Source organism: Zea mays, chromosome 2, assembly GCF_902167145.1.
Source record: "Zea mays cultivar B73 chromosome 2, Zm-B73-REFERENCE-NAM-5.0, whole genome shotgun sequence".
In the NCBI taxonomy this organism is placed as follows: domain Eukaryota; kingdom Viridiplantae; phylum Streptophyta; class Magnoliopsida; order Poales; family Poaceae; genus Zea; species Zea mays.
Genome location: NC_050097.1, coordinates 6,771,320 through 6,789,965, shown reverse-complemented (window position 1 = coordinate 6,789,965; position 18,646 = coordinate 6,771,320). Strand labels below are relative to the sequence as shown.

General features: G+C 50.4%; 2 protein-coding genes across 3 annotated transcripts; both read right to left on the bottom strand.

The window, feature by feature from the left end:
* Positions 1-6,438: 6,438 nt before the first annotated feature.
* LOC103645874 (precursor elicitor peptide3) lies at positions 6,439-7,345 on the bottom strand. Its single transcript, XM_008670581.3, has 2 exons — positions 6,820-7,345; positions 6,439-6,732 (listed from the first exon to the last, which is right to left on the bottom strand). The coding sequence occupies exons 1-2, from the start codon at positions 7,156-7,158 to the stop codon at positions 6,631-6,633; spliced, it is 441 nt and encodes a 146-aa protein (XP_008668803.1). The 5' UTR covers positions 7,159-7,345; the 3' UTR covers positions 6,439-6,630.
* A 10,206-nt stretch (positions 7,346-17,551) lies between these two features.
* Positions 17,552-18,599, bottom strand: LOC103645871 (precursor elicitor peptide1). Of its 2 annotated transcripts, none has more exons than XM_008670579.4 (2): positions 18,013-18,599; positions 17,552-17,885 (listed from the first exon to the last, which is right to left on the bottom strand). In XM_008670579.4, the coding sequence occupies exons 1-2, from the start codon at positions 18,340-18,342 to the stop codon at positions 17,802-17,804; spliced, it is 414 nt and encodes a 137-aa protein (XP_008668801.1). In that variant the 5' UTR covers positions 18,343-18,599; the 3' UTR covers positions 17,552-17,801. The 2 variants fall into 2 exon arrangements, with proteins under 2 accessions (XP_008668801.1, NP_001144138.2); NM_001150666.2 differs by having other exon boundaries at positions 17,572-17,900; positions 18,013-18,588.
* Positions 18,600-18,646: the final 47 nt, after the last annotated feature.

Sequence of the window (18,646 nt, the reverse complement as noted above, 5' to 3'; positions counted from 1 at the left end):
AATTGCCGGCGAAGGCTTGGACCAAGTCATCCCAGTTGGAGATCTGCCCCGGAGGCAGGTGCTCCAACCAGGCGCGAGCAGTGTCGGAGAGGAACAGGGGGAGGTTGCGGATGATGAGGTTGTCGTCGTCCGTTCCACCCAGTTGGCAGGCCAGGCGATAGTCTGCGAGCCACAGTTCCGGTCTCGTTTCCCCCGAGTACTTTGTGATAGTAGTCGGGGGTCGGAACCGGGTCGGGAACGGCGCCCGTCGGATGGCCCGACTGAAGGCCTGCGGACCGGGTGGTTCGGGCGAGGGACTCCGATCCTCCCCGCTGTCGTAGCATCCCCCACGCCTGGGGTGGTAGCCTCGGCGCACCCTTTCGTCGAGGTGGGCCCGACGGTCGCGACGATGGTGCTCGTTGCCGAGGTGGCCCGGGGCTGCAGGCGCGGTGTTGCGCGTGCGCCCGATGTAGACCGAGGCTTCTCGCATGAATCGGGAAGTCGCGGCATGAGGTTCCGAGGGGTATCCCTGCCTTCGGGAGGCAGAGCTCTCGGCCCGTCGGACCGCAGCGCCTTCCAGGAGATTCTTGAGCTCTCCCTGGATTCGCCGACCCTCGGTGGTTGATGGCTCCGGCATCGCGCGGAGGAGCATCGCTGCGGCTGCCAGGTTCTGACCGACCCCACTGGATGCGGGTGGCGGCCTGACCCTGACGTCGTTGGCGACGCGGTGCTGGAAACCCTGGGGCAGGTGACGTATTTCTCCGGCCGGGGGTTGGCCCGCCCATACCTGCCCGACGTCCCGGCGGATCGACTCAAGCGCTCCTGCTCCCTCGTCGAGCCTGGCCTGCGCCCCGCGGACTTGCTCGAGCTGTGGGTCGTGACCCCCCGCCGGAACGGGGACCACAACTAGCTCCCGCGGGATGTCAGCGCGAGGCACCGACCTAGGGAGGTCACTGTCCTCCGGCATGCCGAGATGGTTGCCTTCGGAGGGATCCCCTAGCTCGACGTGGAAACATTCGCGGCTTGGGCCGCAGTCCTCGTCGTCAAGGCTGCGGCTACCGTCGGAACAGTCGGAGAGGCAGTAGTCACATGCGGTCATAAAGTCCCGCATGGCACCGGGGTTGCCAAATCCGGAGAAATCCCAACAGATGCTGGGATCGTCATCTTCCTCGGACCCAGAGGGCCCGTAGGTCGAGACGTCTGTCAATCGGTCCCAAGGCGACCGCATACGAAACCCCAGAGGGGTTGCACTCGCCTCAACGAGAGCGCCCGCCAAAGCAAGGTCGCTAGGCGGGTTGAGGCTGAGTCGAAATAACGTAAGATGGGAATCAGTCAGTACCTTTTGGTCGACGAGGAGCGACATAGTGAAAGGGAATTAGGCTTACACCTAGTCCCTAATTAATTTTGGTGGTTGAATTGCCCAACACAAATAATTGGACTAACTAGTTTGCCCAAGTGTATAGATTATACAGGAGTAAAAGGTTCACACTCAGCCAACAAAAAGATCAAGTTTTGGATTCAACAAAGGAGCAAAGGGCCAACCGAAGGCACCTCTGGTCTGGCACACCGGACTGTCCGGTGTGCCACCGGACAGTGTCCGGTGCACCACCGGACATGTCCGGTGCACCAGAGGACTCCAACTCGAACTCGCCACCTTCGGGAATTTCCAGAGGCACTCGCGCTATAATTCACCGGACTGTCCGGTGTACACCGGACAGTGTCCGGTGCGCCAAGGAGGAGCGGCCTCAGGAACTCGCCGGCTTCGGGAATCTCCAACGGCTCATCCGCTATAATTCACCAGACATGTCCGGTGTGCACCGAACTGTCCGGTGCAACTCCGGAGCAACGGCTATTCGGCGCCAACGACTACCTGCGTCGCATTAAATGCGCGCACTGCGCGCGCAGATGTCAGGCGTGCCCATACTGGCGCACCGGACAGTGAACAGTTTATGTCCAGTGCGCCACCGGACATCAAGGCAGGCCCACAAGTCAGAACTCCAACGGTCAGAATCCAACGGCATTGGTGACGTGGCTGGGGCACCGGACATGTCCGGTGTGCACCGGACTGTCCGGTGCGCCATCGAACAGACAGCTCCACCAACGGTCAAGTTTGGTGGTTGGGGCTATAAATACCCCAACCACCCCACCATTCATTGTATCCAAGTTTTCCACTTCTCAACCACTTACAAGAGCTAGGCATTCAATTCTAGACACACCAAAGAGATCAAATCCTCTCCAATTCCACAAAAGGCTTTAGTGATTAGCGAGAGAGATTTGTCGTGTTCCTTTGAGCTCTTGCGCTTGGATTGCTTCTTTTCTTTCTCACTTGCTCTTGTGATCAACATTCAATTGTAATCAAGGCAAGAGGCACCAATTGTGTAGTGGCCCTTGCGGGGAAGTTTTGTTCTCGGCTTTGATTTGAGAAGAGAAGCTCACTCGGTCCGAGGGACCGTTTGAGAGAGGGAAGGGTTGAAAGAGACCCGGCCTTTGTGGCCTCCTCAACGGGGAGTAGGTTTGCGAGAACCGAACCTCGGTAAAACAAATCCACGTGTCACACTCTTCATTTGCTTGCGATTTGTTTTGCGCCCTCTCTCGCGGACTCGATTTTATTTCTAACGCTAACCCGGCTTGTAGTTGTGTTTATATTTGTAAATTTCAGTTTCGCCCTATTCACCCCCCCTCTAGGCGACTATCACATAGTCACGTCGGGGACTGATTGCACCGTCGTCTTAGGTACGAGGGCGACGTCCTGCAAGCCCTCCGCGAGCGCGCTGGCGTCGTCCACTTGCTCGGGATTGGTGTGTCGCGGAGGGACGGCGCTCGCCTTCGTCTCAAACGCGAAGTCGACGCCCGACGCGCCCCTCGTTGGGGCGCTGGGGACGTCGATTCGCTCGACAGCCGACGAAGCGCGGCCTCCCGCTTGGCCTTGGTTGCCCCGCCTCCTCCTCCGTTGGCGGGGGAGAGGACGGGGCGAGCTCGAATGTTGTTCTTCCACCACGCGGGGAAGATGTCGTCGATTCCGCCGCCGGGGGGCGGGTTGTCGGCCGCCATTGTCGTTGTCGCGCGGCGGTGGAAGGAGTATCATGTCGTAGCTGCCGTCGAAAGACATGAACTCAAGACTCCCGAAACGGAGCACCGTCCCGGGCCGGAGAGGTTGCTGGAGACTGCCCATCTGGAGCTTGACGGGAAGCTGTTCGTCAGCACGCAGCAGGCCCCTACCTGGCGCGCCAACTGTCGGCGTCTCGAGACCGGGGGGTCCCAAAGCCGACGAGTGAGTGTGCCGCGTGCCCCAGCCCAGATGGGTCGAGCGCGTGGGCGAGCGCGAAGGGGGGAAGCGAGGTGGCCGGAGACGGGCGTGAGAGAGGTGGAAATCTCGCGGCCTTCGTGTTCGTCCCGCGCCCAGGTCGGGTGCGCTTGCAGTAGGGGGTTACAAGCGTCCACGCGGGTGAGGGAAGCGAGCGGCCCCAAGAGAGCGCCTGTCCCGTCCTCGTCCCCGCGCGGCCAACCTTCTCTAAGAAGGCCTTGGTCCTTCCTTTTATAGGCGTAAGGAGAGGATCCAGGTGTACAATGGGGGTGTAGCAGAGTGCTACGTGTCTAGCGGAGGGAGAGCTAACGCCCTAAGTACATGCCAATGTGGCAGCCGGAGAGATCTTGGCACCCTGCTGGTGTGATGTCGTGGCTGTCGGAGGAGCAATAGAGCCTGGCGGAGGGACAGCTGTCGGAGCGGTCGAGTCCTTGCTGACGTCCCCCTGCTTCCGTAAGGGAGCTGAGAGCCGCCGTCGTCACAGGGCTTGCGGGGCGCCATCATTGCCTATCTGGCGGAGCTAGCCAGATGGGACACCGATCTTGTCTTCTGCGGCCCGAGTCGGCTCGGGGTAGGGTGATGATGGCGCTTCCTGTTGACGTGGCTGGCCTGTGCCTTAGGTCGGGCGACGTGGAGGCTCCTCCGAAGCCGAGGTCGAGTCTGTCTTCCATGGCCGAGGCCGAGCCCGAGCCCCTGGGTCGGGCGAGGTGGAGGTTGTTCGGCAGAGGCCAAGGCGGAGTCCGAGCCCTGGGGTCGGGCGAAGCGGAGTTCGTCGTCTTCTGGGGCTGAGCCCGAGTCCGAGCCTTGGGTCGGGCGGAGCGGAGTTCGTCGTCTTCTGGGGCTGAGCCCGAGTCCGAGCCCTGGGTCGGGCGGAGCGGAGTTCGCCGTCTTCCGGGGCTTAGCCGAGTCCGAGCCCTGGGTCGGGCGGAGCGGAGTTCGCCATCTTCCGGGGCTTAGCCCGAGTCCGAGCCCTGGGTCGGGCGGAGCGGAGTTCGCCGTCTTCCGGGGCCTAGCCCGAGTCCGAGCCCTGGGTCGGGCGGAGCGGAGTTTCCTATGGCGCCTTTGGCAAGGCCTGACTGCCTGTCAGTCTCACTCTGTCAAGTGGCACTGCAGTCGGAGTGGCGCAGGCGGCGCTGTCCTTCTGTCAGACCGGTCAGTGGAGCGGCGAAGTGACGGCGGTCACTTCGGCTCTGCCGGGGGGCGCGCGTCAGGATAAAGGTGTCAGGCTACCTTTGCGTTAAATGCTCCTGCGACTCGGTCGGTCGGCGCGGCGATTTAGTCAGGGTTGCTTCTTAGCGAAGGCAAGGCCTCGGGCGAGCCGGAGATGTGTCCGCCGTTAAGGGGGGCCTCGGGCGAGACGGAAATCCCTCGGGGTCGGCTGCCATTGCCCGAGGCTAGGCTCGGGCGAGGCGTGATCGAGTCGCTCGTATGGACTGATCTCTGACTTAATCGCACCCATCAGGCCTCTGCAGCTTTATGCTGATGGGGGTTACCAGCTGAGAATTAGGCGTCTTGAGGGTACCCCTAATTATGGTCCCCGACAATATGACATATGGGTCCGGAACTCCGGATTAAGGATGCCCTTAAGCTACAACAACGCACATGTCTTATATATTTAAATATTAAATATTATGTATTGAACAATTAGATAGCCATCCTAATGTTTTGTGTTGTGGTTGAGAACTCTCTTTTGCTCTAAAAGTTTTGTACTATCAATACTATATTTTATGTGCTTTGATGGCATGATGTCACCATTTAATATTGAATGATGTTGAACTTGTGATAAAATCATGTTGGGCTTGATGAATTTGTCACAATGGCACAAAGATAATATGTTATTTTAGCATCTTTCAATATTGATGAGATATGATGTTTCAAATTTTGTTTACGATTCAAATGATCATGTCTACTGTAATGTCAGTGAGTATGAATAACTGATGGATACCCACTACCCGTGGTGGGTATATATATGGCGTAATTTTGTATCCATAATGAGTAGTGGTGGGTATGAGCATGGCACATTTTTTCTATAGTGAGTATGAGTATAACTTTGTACGTCTTTTAGCTACCTTAGTCACTGCCATCCCTATTAACACTCGTGAGAGAAATTCCTTGTCGGACGACTTTCGTGGATGCCTTAAAACCTTTGTTGGATGGCGCGTCTATGTAAAACGCTGAAAGCCAACAGACCTTCCACCATTGCTAGCAGACGACGGGAAGCATCGGTGGAGGGTGTGGGCTAGGTTTGTGACGGAAGGCCCAGAAGCGGGCTGAAGGTACCACGCAGGCGACCCACGGACTGCTACGTGCCGATGCCCGGCTCGGCCCGCCGCGCCTTCTTTCCCATCTGTTTTGCAGTACGGAAACGCTTCGTGCAGGTGCCACCTCTTCAGCTTGTTTTGTTTGGTTTGTATAATAAAATAAAATAAACCGATGCATCGTCACCTCATCCCCTCGTCCTCGTAAGTCCACAAATAGCACTGGTAGTACAAAGAACTCATCTGGGACCGGGGGACTCCTTAAACCAAACATAAATAGGTGACAAGATGCTATTTTAGAAGATGCTTGTTTCCTTTAAAATGTCCCACATGATATAAATGACTATTATTCGTTCGTCTTTTTCAAATGTCACACGTGATATAAATAGCTATGCTTACGGAAGATACGGCGTTGTGCCTCCGGCATGCATGTGTCGCGCGCGTTTGCTCAGAAATCAGAATGACCCGGCCTATGCTCAATTCTTTTCTTTTCTTTTCTTCACTTAATCACTCCACCCGGTGTGTGCAGTAGGCAGCATGGGAAAAGGGGTGGGAAAACAATCTAAGGGCTAGTTTAGGAGTAAAAAACCGGAGAAGGCTAGAGAGGCTAAAATCTCCTTATTATTCTTATTCAAAATTCAATAAGAAAGGTATTTTAGCCCCTCTAATTCACTCTGATTTTGTGACTTCTAAATTAGCCTTGACATACCAATGGCCCCGTTTCGAAACGTGTTCCGGGAACATTTCGTTTCCTGAAGAATAAATATATCACGTTCTCGTAGTCGTAGCGTCAAAAATTACTGAAAGCTAGTATCGTCGTTCCGGTAACATTTAATCATCGGCTCATCGCTGCTAGGTTTCGGAGTTCAGAGATCTGGAGAAGCACGTAAACCTCAGAGCCACACACACACACTTATTTATTAAAAAATACTACTAATAACCTAAGCACCTCTCTCTACTTACAACCTGATTGGGCCACCGAAATACTCCGTAGTACGTACGTAGGAGCTGTCTGTTCATCGGACAAGCGTGCGACGAAGCCGAAGAGAGATCACCGGCCGTACGTTTGCATGCCTAGTAGCTAGCTAGCTAGTTGTGGCTGCCTCCATTGCCACCGGAACCTTCTTCAGGAGGGCACGGCGGCCACGGCGGCGTCCTCGTCGCCGCCAACACCTGAGTGCCCACCTCCTCCTGCACGTACAGACACCGCAACGGTTGCACATCCATCTACGGGTTACAGCACGGAGAAATAATCAAGCGGTGGCCTCGAACACTTACGCTGCCAAACGGCTTGTCTCCTTCCTGCGGCGATTCTGCGGCCACAGAAGCAGCAGCGGCGGCGGCGGCCGGCTTCGGGTCGCTGCGGTAGCCGCGCAGAAGGCCCACCAGGCAGCCGGCGCAGGCGCGGAGCAGGAGCTGGAGCGGCGCCGAGGCTTGTTCTTCGACCACATCCACCGCCTGCTGCTCCTTGGTCAGCACACCCGCGGTCTCATCAGTATCGTCGTACCCGCCGTTGTCCGTGGACTCTCCGTGGACGCCCTCCGGCACCGCCGCCGCGACGTCTTTGCGCTTGCGCCGACGATCCGACGACGATTCCTGGGAGACGCGCTGATCCATTCCTGGGAGGTGGCTAGGCGCCTAGGCCTAGCTAGACGACGGGGGAGTTTCTGGAGAGCGGAGTGGGGACGGTGTCTCTAACTCGTAAGTGACACTACTCTTTAGTTTCCGGCAGGGAGGCTCCTGAGACGAGACCGAGAGGATGCCGATGATGTGTTCATGGGAACATTTGTGACTCCCATCCGTGGCAGCAGCCAGCAGGTGGCACACGGCGCCGTCGAGCACCAAATGGTTGCCTATATACGACGGGAATAATGGGACATGCGAGCGCCACAAAGCATTGTCCGGAATGCCCCTGGGACTGGTACTGGTAGAGAGTTGAACGAACCGGAATGTACAAGCTAGCGCACAGGAAATACTGCAGTGCACGAGAATATGTTTGGATTCCTGACCTGACGATGCACTCAAGTCAACAGTCAAGCCACTTCGTTCGCCAACAGTTTTGTCTCGAAAAAAAAGAAGAGATGCAGCTCAGAACATGAGATCATCAGCTTTCCCGAATTGAACCCACCTGCATGTCTAACAAACTATCCATGTGCGTGGGAGGAGCACTCCGGAATGCAGTATTATTGCCTTTTTCAATTTATGTGTATAGGTAGAATGGTAGAAGAGAGGGTTAAATTAAATGTGTAGTTTCATATGTCCTACACTAATCTAATCTCGAAAAGTGAGGTTTACACTCTACAGCTAGCTATATGCAATGCAACGTGTAACACCTTAGCTACCTCGGGCCTGCAGGCGGGTCGTCATTCACGATAGCTTTATAGGTTTAGACTGCTCCACATATCAATATTGGTCTTTTCTATGCAATGCAACATGTAACACACTACCTATCTTGACCTGGCGGTCGTCATTCATGACAGTTTTATAGGTTTAGATTGTCCCACATATCAACATTGGTCTTTTCTGCACGCTCTGTACTCACTCATGTGCACTAGGAAAACACTTTCCGATCAGTCACCATTCCTAAATTGCTCCAAGTAAAACACGTTTAACTTGGATGTTTTTTTGGAGAGGAGCTTCCGAAAAAAGGATCACCTTGTTGGTAGGAGTACCATGGGCCGAGTCATCACAATCCACCCCTTTAGAAGATCGACGTCCCCGTCGATCAACTTGAAGCCAGGATCCTTCCCTCCCGGCTCTCGCCATGTCTGTGCTTCTAGTGTTGGCATATATGCCATGCAATATCACCACTGGCCCACTTGCGCCATGTACACTATGTCCACACACACCTAGCCCACACACACTCATCAAAGTGCGATGGTTGGCTACTCAAACCAACAAAGTGCATCTTCTTTTTCGAAAGCATATCTCGAAAAAACCTTTTGGTTAAGTGTGGTTGGTCCAGAGCAATCTTGAAACAAATGATCGACCGAGAAGTTCTCTCGGGGTGCACATGAGAGTGAGGAAAAAGTACATACAAAAGTCTCGCGGTTGGGGATCGTCTATGTTCCTAAAGGGCTATCAGAAATAAGTATCATCGGTCCCAAAAGTGGATAGTGTGTTATAAATGATATTAAAGTCGACCCTCGTGGTTTCACGAGCTTGTGAGCTTGTGTGGACTAGAGGTTAGGATATATAGCGTATGTCGCAAACCACATGACATGCCATATGATAATATATAGCCGGACCGGGGCACACGTATGTACTTGGTCGTCGTCCTCGCGTACGTCCTGCGCAGCTGTGCACGCGCGCGTGTGGTTCATCAGAAGTAGTTTCGGTCATGCATGGGTTGTGCCAACTGCCAAGACGCCACTGACTCAGCCACTGCAAGGTTGGCGCTGTCGTTTCTGCCCTCTCGATCGGTATGCTTTGTTTTCGCCTCCCGTCGTCCTTTTCGTTTCAATAAAAACACCCGACCCTGCCCCCCAAGGTGATTTCATTCGGATCGCTCTACGCGGTTGTTAGTATTCGAACCTCGACCTCACCCTCGCGCGTACCCTCCCCTACCACTCCGTCTATGACATGTCTTGTGTCTAGTTTGTAGTTGTTTTCTCCACATATTACAACCATTTGAGTGTAAATTGCTTATTTGAGACCCTAAACGAATTCAAATAAAAAAGTTGTCAACTACAAAGATAAATAACTTTTGAAGTTCTACAACTTTTATTTTGACACTTTTTTCATCCGAGGTAGTTTGCAAAATTTGAATTTTAAATTTGACATACTTAGATTCAATTTTTGAGAACCGAAATGAGTTGAAACAAAAAAGTTGTCAACTACAAAGTTTCATAACTTTTAGAGATCTACAACTTTTATTTTGGTGGTTTTGTCATACGAGGCCGTTTGAAAAACTCGAAAAATTAAGGATAAAAATGATTTCTAGTGGCGGTTCCTTAAGAAAACCGCCACTAGAAATCGTATTTCTAGTGGCGGTTCCTTAAGAAAACCGCCACTACAAATCATGGATTTCTACTGGCGGTTTTCTTAAGGAACCGCCAGTAGAAATACGATTTCTAGTGGCGGTTTTCTTAAGGAACCGCCACTAGAAATAACACAGTCGGTGGATAACCGAAACCGCCAGTAAAAATATATCGTCCCCGCAGGCTTTGAGCCTTTTTGTACTAGTGGCACTCCGGAATGCAGTATTGCCTTTTTCAATTTATGTTTATAGGGATAATGGTAGAAGAGAGGGTTAAATGTGTAGTTTTATATGTCCTACACTAATCTAATCTCGAAAACTGAGGTTTACATTCTACAGCTGGCTATATGCAATGCAACGTGTAACACCCTATGATTCACCTCGGGCCTGACAACTTTATAGGTTTAGACTGTCCCACACATATCAATATTGGTCTTTTCTGCATACTTTGTTATCACTCATCATGCGCACCCGGAAAGCAATTTCCGATCGATCACCCATCTCTGAATTGCTCCGATCAAATTATGCTTAACTTGGATGTTCTTTGGAGAGGAGCTTCCGAAAAAAAGATCACCTTGTTGGTAGGAATACCATGGGCCGGATCATCATAATCCATCCCCTTAGAAAATGGACATCCTCGTCGATCAATCTCAAGCCAGAATCCTCTCCTCCTTGGTCACGTCGTCTGTGCTTCTAGTGCCGACATATATGCCATTGCCATATGACCACTTGCCCACATGCGCCGTGTACACTATGTCCACACACCTAGCCCACACACACTCACGAAACTGCGATGGTCAGCCACTCATACAAACAAGGTGCATCTTCTTTTTCAAAAGTATATCTCGAAAAAAACCTCTTGGTTAAGTGCGCTTGGTCCAGAACAATCTTGGAACGAATGATCGACCGAGAAGTTCTCTCGGATGCGCACGAGTGAGGAAAAAGTATGCACAAAAGACTTGTTTAGGTCGGTGGAGATCGTCTATGGTCCTAAAGGGTTGTCTAAAGGGTTGTCGGAAGTAAGTATCGCCGGTCCCAAAAGTAGATAAGGTGTTACAAATGATATCAAAGTCGATCTTCGTGGTTTCACAAGCTTGTGTGGGCTACAGGTTAGGGTATATAGCACACGGTTAGGGTATATAGCACACGTGGGTCCAAAATGGTCACATCATATATCATACGACTGTTGGATTAATGTGGGCTTGGCCCAAATTAATATTCAATAATAGTCAATGCTAATGGCCCACTTTAATGCTATGGTGTACTAATTATTTAGTACCATATTGGAAGTTCAAAGGACAAATCAATCAACTTAAATAGGTGGACCATTGGTGCATCTATTGAGAAGTTGAGAAAAGGATGAAGGACTGCCACACACGCGCGCGCGCGCCGCCGCCGCCGCCGGCGGCCGGGCCGTGGCCGTGGCCGTGGCTCGTGGCTCGTGGCTCGTGGCTCGTGGTAGATCGGACCTTGGTCCGAATATTCCTTTCAAACGGTTACGCATTTTGCCTGGAGTGATGACCGTCATAATAACCGTCCGTTTCCTGTCTTATGGCTAGTAACGGACGTCAGTTACTGGCGTCAGTTTCCAGCTCTAATGCGCGACCGTTTCTGTCCGTTGTCCTTCTCCCTTCTTCTGACCGCCTATAAGAATGGAGAGGGAGGGCTCTTCCAGTCACGCGAATCATCTCACGCGAATTGCAAACAACACATTCCCGTCCCATCTTCTGCGAGCACAGAGAGAGTGGGAGAGCAGGCCTCCGAAATCACCGACCGTAGAGATACACTTGCACGGGTGTGCGGGCGATCAGATTTTTGGGGAGCGTCTTCGCGACTGCTCGCGTGATCGTCCACAGCCTTGCTGTTCGTCGCCTTCCCAAGTTGACGCGTGCTGCTGTTCTTCTTCCCGGCGACCGTTCGAGGGACTGCACTGCGTACATCTTCCTGCACCGACTTCGTACGGCTACATCGAACAAACACACGAGATGTCTCGTGTGAATGGAGCCACTGGTGCCTTGAGCATCGGTCCCTCCGCTGGGTACACTCTGTTCTTCGTATTTATGCATGTTTCATTGCTGTTTACTGCTTATGCGAGTAGTTATACACACATGCATATACATGTCATTACATATATCGCACTGATTATCTGGATTAAATTAAAACTAAAAATGCCTAACTTTCTAACAATCCAAAAATCTGATATTAGGCATTTTTCTGTTAGTGGTTTTGCTGCTGCGTTAAAACCAAGTGAACCTTTTGATGGGACGTTTTACAAAAGATGGCGTAGTAAGATGATACTGTGGTTGACCGCAATGAACTGCTATCACGCCGCACAGGGGAAACCCGAACAGTTCACTCCTGAAGAGGAGAAAATGTTCGACGTTGCCGATAACCTGTTTCGAGGCGCCGTGATTGGCGCTCTTGCCAACAAGTATGTTGATTCTTATCTAACGTGCACATCTGCAAAAGAGTTATGGGATGCATTAGATGAGAAGTTTGGTGTTTCTGATGCTGGTAGCGAGCTGTACATCATGGAGCAGCTATTTGACTATAAGATGGTGGAAAACCGTCCTGTAGTTGAACAGGCTCATGAAATACAGGCACTGGCTAAAGAACTCGAACAATTCCCATGTGTCTTGCCTGACAAGTTCGTGGCCGGCGGTATTATCGCTAAACTGCCACCTTCTTGGACGGACTTTGCTACCACTCTAAAACATAAGAGACAAGAGTTTAGCGTGGCTGAGCTTATTGGTTCTCTTGATGTTGAGGAGAGGGCGAGAGCAAAAGACACTCGTGGAAAAGGAGTTGAGACTTCTAGTGCCAATATGGTACAAAAGAAGAACTCCAATGCATCACATAATAATAAAAAGAAGAACAAGCAACAGAATGCCACGAAGCCCAAGCAGGCAGCCTCGTTCAAAAAGAAGAACAAAGGAGCTGGTTGCTTTGTTTGCGGGAGTACTGATCATTGGGCAAGCGCTTGTCCAGACCGCAAATTTAAGCAAGAGAAAAAACCAGCTCAAGAGAAGAAAACAGTAAACATGGTTGTTAGCGAGACTGCAGAAGGAACATCGGGGTATGGTAATCTTTTACCTAATGTTCTTTCAGTGTGTCAATCCCATGAGTGGTGGGCTGATACCGGTGCTAATATTCATGTGTGTGCTGATATTTCTTTATTTTCTTCTTATCAGTGCAAAGGGACTGGAGCCTTGCTGATGGGGAACGGATCACATGCGCGTGTTCTTGGTGTTGGTACAGTCACTCTGAAGTTTACTTCGGGAAAGACGGTACTATTGAAGAACGTGCAGCATGTCCCCTCCATCAAAAAGAATCTAGTTAGTGGCTCTCAATTGTGTCGAGATGGCTACAAAATTGTCTTTGAGTCTAATAAATGTATATTGTCTAAGTATGGAACGTTTGTTGGAAAAGGCTATGACAGCGGAGGCTTGTTCCGCTTATCTTTGCATGATGCGTGTAATAAGTCTGTGAACAATGTTGTTTCGAATGAGTCTTATATTTGGCATTCACGACTTTGTCATATCAATTTTGGTTGTGTCTCGCGGTTAGCAGATTTAAATTTAATCCCGAAATTTGATTTAGTCAAAGGTTCTAAGTGCCAGGTGTGCGTGCAATCTAAGCAACCTCGCAAGCCTCACAAGGCTGCGGAGGCGAGGAATTTGGCACCACTAGACTTAATACATTCCGATTTATGTGAGATGAACGGAATATTGACTAAAGGAGGCAAGCGATATTTTATTACTTTTATCGATGACTCTACTAGATTTTGTTATGTGTATCTCTTAAAATCAAAAGATGAAGCTTTGCATTATTTTAAGACCTACAAAGCTGAAGTTGAAAATCAACTCGAGAGGAAAATTAAACGGTTAAGGTCTGATCGTGGTGGAGAATATTTTTCGGGTGATTTTTCTGATTTTTGTGTGGAACATGGTATTATTCATGAGAGGACACCGCCATACTCACCACAATCCAATGGGATTGCTGAAAGAAAAAACCGTACTCTAACTAATTTGGTTAACGCCATGTTAGAGACTTCAGGGCTATCTAAGGAATGGTGGGGTGAGGCGATCTTGACGGCGTGTCATGTCCTGAATAAAGTTCCCACAAAGAACAAAGAAATCACACCATTCGAGGAATGGGAAAAGAAGAAATTAAATATCTCCTATTTGCGCACCTGGGGTTGTTTGGCTAAAGTGAATGTGCCAATTAACAAGAAGCGCAAATTAGGACCGAAAACTGTTGATTGTGTTTTCCTTGGGTATGCTTTCCACAGCATTGGATATAGGTTTTTAATTATAAACTCTGGAGTACCGGACATGTTGGTTGGTACAATTATGGAGTCCAGAGATGCTACGTTTTTTGAGGACGAATTTCCCATGAAAGCTACACATGATACGTCTAATGATGAACCAACGATACCCCATGAGCATTTTATTTCGGTAGAACACACTGAGGAATCCCATATACATAATCATGTGGAAAATGACAATGTATCAACTCGAAAGAGTAAGAGACCAAGGATTGCAAAGTCCTTTGGTGATGATTACATTGTATATCTTGTGGATGACACACCAAGTACCATTGAAGAGGCATATTCCTCTCCTGATGCTGACCTTTGGAAGGAAGCAATAAGGAGTGAGATGGATTCTATTATGTCTAATGCAACTTGGGAGGTAGTTGAGCGTCCTTATGGGTGTAAGCCCATTGGAAGTAAATGGGTGTTCAAGAAAAAACTTAGGCCTGATGGTACTATTGAAAGGTACAAGGCGAGGCTTGTAATTAAAGGTTATTCACAGAAGGAAGGTGAGGATTTCTTTGATACTTATTCACCTGTGGCTCGATTGACCACAATTCGTGTGCTACTTTCTTTGGCTGCCTCTCATGGTCTACTCGTCCATCAAATGGATGTTAAGACAGCATTCCTAAATGGAGAGCTAGATGAGGAAATTTACATGGAGCAGCCAGCTGGGTTTGTAGCAAACGGTCAAGAAGGCATGGTGTGTAAATTATTGAAATCTTTATATGGCCTAAAACAAGCACCTAAGCAATGGCATGAAAAGTTCGACAGAACTTTGACATCTGCCGGTTTTGTTGTGAACGAAGCAGACAAGTGTGTATACTATCGGTATGGTGGGGGCGAGGGAGTAATTTTATGCCTATATGTTGATGACATTCTAATCTTGGGGACGAGTCTTGATGTGATTAAAGAGACAAAAGATTTCTGTCTAATAATTTTGAAATGAAAGATTTGGGAGAAGCTGATGTTATTCTTAACATTAAGCTACTGAGAGAAGGCATTGGTGGGATCACACTTGTGCAATCCCATTATGTGGAAAAGGTTTTGAGTCGCTTTGGTTTTAGCGAATGTGAACCTGCTCCAACGCCTTATGATCCTAGTAAGCTATTAAAGAAAAATCGAAGGATAGCTAGGGATCAATTGAGATATTCCCAAATAATTGGTTCACTCATGTATTTAGCTAGCGCTACGAGGCCTGACATCTCATTTGCTGTGAGCAAACTTAGTCGATTTGTTTCAAATCCGGGAGATGATCACTGGCGTGCTCTTGAGAGAGTTTTGCGCTATCTAAAGGGTACTATGAGTTTAGGCATCCATTATACCGGGTACCCAACAGTGCTGGAGGGTTATTGTGATGCAAACTGGATATCTGATGCTGACGAGATATATGCCACAAGTGGATATGTGTTTTCACTTGGAGGTGGTGCTGTTTCATGGAAGTCTTGCAAGCAGACCATCTTAACGAGGTCGACTATGGAAGCAGAACTCACAGCATTAGATACCGCTTCAGTTGAGGCTGAGTGGCTTCGTGAACTCCTTATGGATTTACCGGTGGTTGAAAAACCTGTGCCGGCTATTTCCATGAACTGTGATAATCAAACTGTGATAATTAAGATAAACAGTTCTAAGGACAATATGAAGTCGACAAGGCACATAAAGAGGCGTTTGAAATCTGTCAGGAAATTGAGAAACTCCGGAGTAATAGCGTTGGATTATGTCCATACGTCTAAAAATCTGGCAGATCAATTTACTAAGGGGCTATCACGTAGTGTGATAGATAGTGCATCAAGTGAGATGGGCATGAGACCCACCTAAAGTTTATCATAGTGGTAACATGTTCTATGTGATCGGAGATCCCGTGAATTAGAATGGTGAAACAAGCTAGTGGTAGACTGAGAGGAAAGACCCTTAATAAGGCTCATTTCAGATGCATATCTTTCCTTACTGTAAGGTAGGTTGGTGTTTACACCTTAATATGTTCCAAGTGGCTTTGTGAAGCAAAGATGTTGTCCTACAGAACATCTTTAGAGGAACATACCTATATGGGTTAACTGCTAGTCACAGTTTATGAGATCTGGGTGGTTTCTAGATACCCATGAAAGGCTATGGAGTTTGACTTATATGCTCCAACCAGAGGGGATGCGTTCAGCAATCTAGTACTGGTAAAGAGTTTAGATGAAACTCATTCCACGCAAAACTGCCAATTCAAGGCCTAGTCCATTGTGCAGTTGTGGTCAAGTGTAGTCTAAGTTCTAGGTGGATGTTCAACTTAACAGTCTCCATCGAAACACCAGTATATCAAACGTTTGAGATGATGAGAGCTTTTTTTGTGTGACTTAGCATTTGGTGGGGATTGTTGGATTAATGTGGGCTTGGCCCAAATTAATATTCAATAATAGTCAATGCTAATGGCCCACTTTAATGCTATGGTGTACTAATTATTTAGTACCATATTGGAAGTTCAAAGGACAAATCAATCAACTTAAATAGGTGGACCATTGGTGCATCTATTGAGAAGTTGAGAAAAGGATGAAGGACTGCCACACGCGCGCGCGCGTGCCGCCGCCGCCGCCGGCCGGGCCGTGGCCGTGGCCGTGGCTCGTGGCTCGTGGCTCGTGGCCGTGGCTCGTGGCTCGTGGCTCGTGGCTCGTGGTAGATCGGACCTTGGTCCGAATATTCCTTTCAAACGGTTACGCATTTTGCCTGGAGTGATGACCGTCATAATAACCGTCCGTTTCCTGTCTTATGGCTAGTAACGGACGTCAGTTACTGGCGTCAGTTTCCAGCTCTAATGCGTGACCGTTTCTGTCCGTTGTCCTTCTCCCTTCTTCTGACCGCCTATAAGAATGGAGAGGGAGGGCTCTTCCAGTCACGCGAATCATCTCACGCGAATTGCAAACAACACATTCTCGTCCCATCTTCTGCGAGCACAGAGAGAGTGGGAGAGCAGGCCTCCGAAATCACCGACCGTAGAGATACACTTGCACGGGTGTGCGGGCGATCAGATTTTTGGGGAGCGTCTTCGCGACTGCTCGCGTGATCGTCCACAGCCTTGCTGTTCGTCGCCTTCCCAAGTTGACGCGTGCTGCTGTTCTTCTTCCCGGCGACCGTTCGAGGGACTGCACTGCGTACATCTTCCTGCACCGACTTCGTACGGCTACATCGAACAAACACACGAGATGTCTCGTGTGAATGGAGCCACTGGTGCCTTGAGCATCGGTCCCTCCGCTGGGTACACTCTGTTCTTCGTATTTATGCATGTTTCATTGCTGTTTACTGCTTATGCGAGTAGTTATACACACATGCATATACATGTCATTACATATATCGCACTGATTATCTGGATTAAATTAAAACTAAAAATGCCTAACTTTCTAACAACGACGACATATAGCCAGGCCGGGGCACACGTCGTACTTGGTGGTCGTCGTCGCGTACGTCCTGCGCAGCTGTGCACGCGCGCGTGTGGTTCATCAGAAGTAGTTTCGGTCATGCATGGGTTGTGCCAACTGCCAAGACGCCAGTGCAGTGCAAGGTTGGCGCTGTCGTTTCTGCCCTCTCGATCGGGTATGCTTTATTTTCGCCTCCCGTCGTCCTTTTCGTTTCAATAAAAACACCCGACCTGCCCCCGGCCCCAAGGTGATTTCATTCGGATCGCTGCCAAGAAATAAGACGTGTGAATCACATACTACCGCATCTACCTGGAATCATTCGGCGAAAGTCGAAACAATAATCCTCAAACACATGCACACAGTCTTCTTTGCATTGAAGCTACAGAACATATAACATAAACCACACTCACGTACTAGTACTACTTACTAATTAACGACGTTACTTTCGAAATCTAGTACGAGTACCAAGTAAGTTACAACTTACAAGAAGCTACGCACTCTGATCACGCGCAAGCGAACAAGCTAGGGTCACCGTACGTACGTTGCAGCGGCGTCGCGCTAGAGAGCTAGCTAGCTAGTGGTGGTTCCCTCCATTGCCACCGGAACCTTCTCTCGGACGGCCGGGCGTCGTCGGCCTCCTCCTCACTGCCCACACCTCCTGCATGTACAAGTACTGCAAAGGTTTGCATGCATGTTTACACGATGATCGATCCGACCGGTTACCGTACGTACGTTACGTGTACGACCGACAAATATATCAAGCGGTGGTCTCGAACGACACTTACGGTGGCTGCCTTGTCGCCGCCATCGCCCGCCGCCGCCGCCGCAGCAGCAGCAGCTTCAGGCGCAGCGTCGTCGTCGTCGGCAGCAGCTTTTGGGTCGTCGTTGGCGCCGTCGCTGCAGTGGCCGTGCAGCAGGCGCACCAGGCAGCCGGCGCAGGCGCGGAGCAGGAGCTGCAGCAGCGAGCACGGGTGCGCGAGGAGGAGCGGCGCCGCCGAGGCTTCTTCAGAGCCGCCGACCATCTCCATCTCCACCTCCACCTCCTTGAGCACAACCGCCGCCGTCTCCTCCTCCACTACTCCGTGCTCCTCCTCCTTCTCCCCGCGCTCATCCATTGCCGCGCCGCCTGTGGTGGTTCGTTTCTACTTTCTTGCCTTCAATTCGGTCCCCAGTCCCCACTCCCCAGCTCTCGGCGCAGCGCGCAGCCGCTCTAGCTCGACGGTCGTTCCAGGTCTCCCCTTTCCTGAGGTCTGTTCAGGTCCGAGGCTGAAGTGAGGCAGTGAGAGGCTATCGGCTGGAGGATGCTGCGCGCTGATGGCACACCTCCCTCCCTCCGTGTCCGTGGCAGGTGGCACTCTGGCAGAGTCACACGGCGTCGAGCACCGAATATGAAGCTGGGACATGTGGGGCCACAAAGCA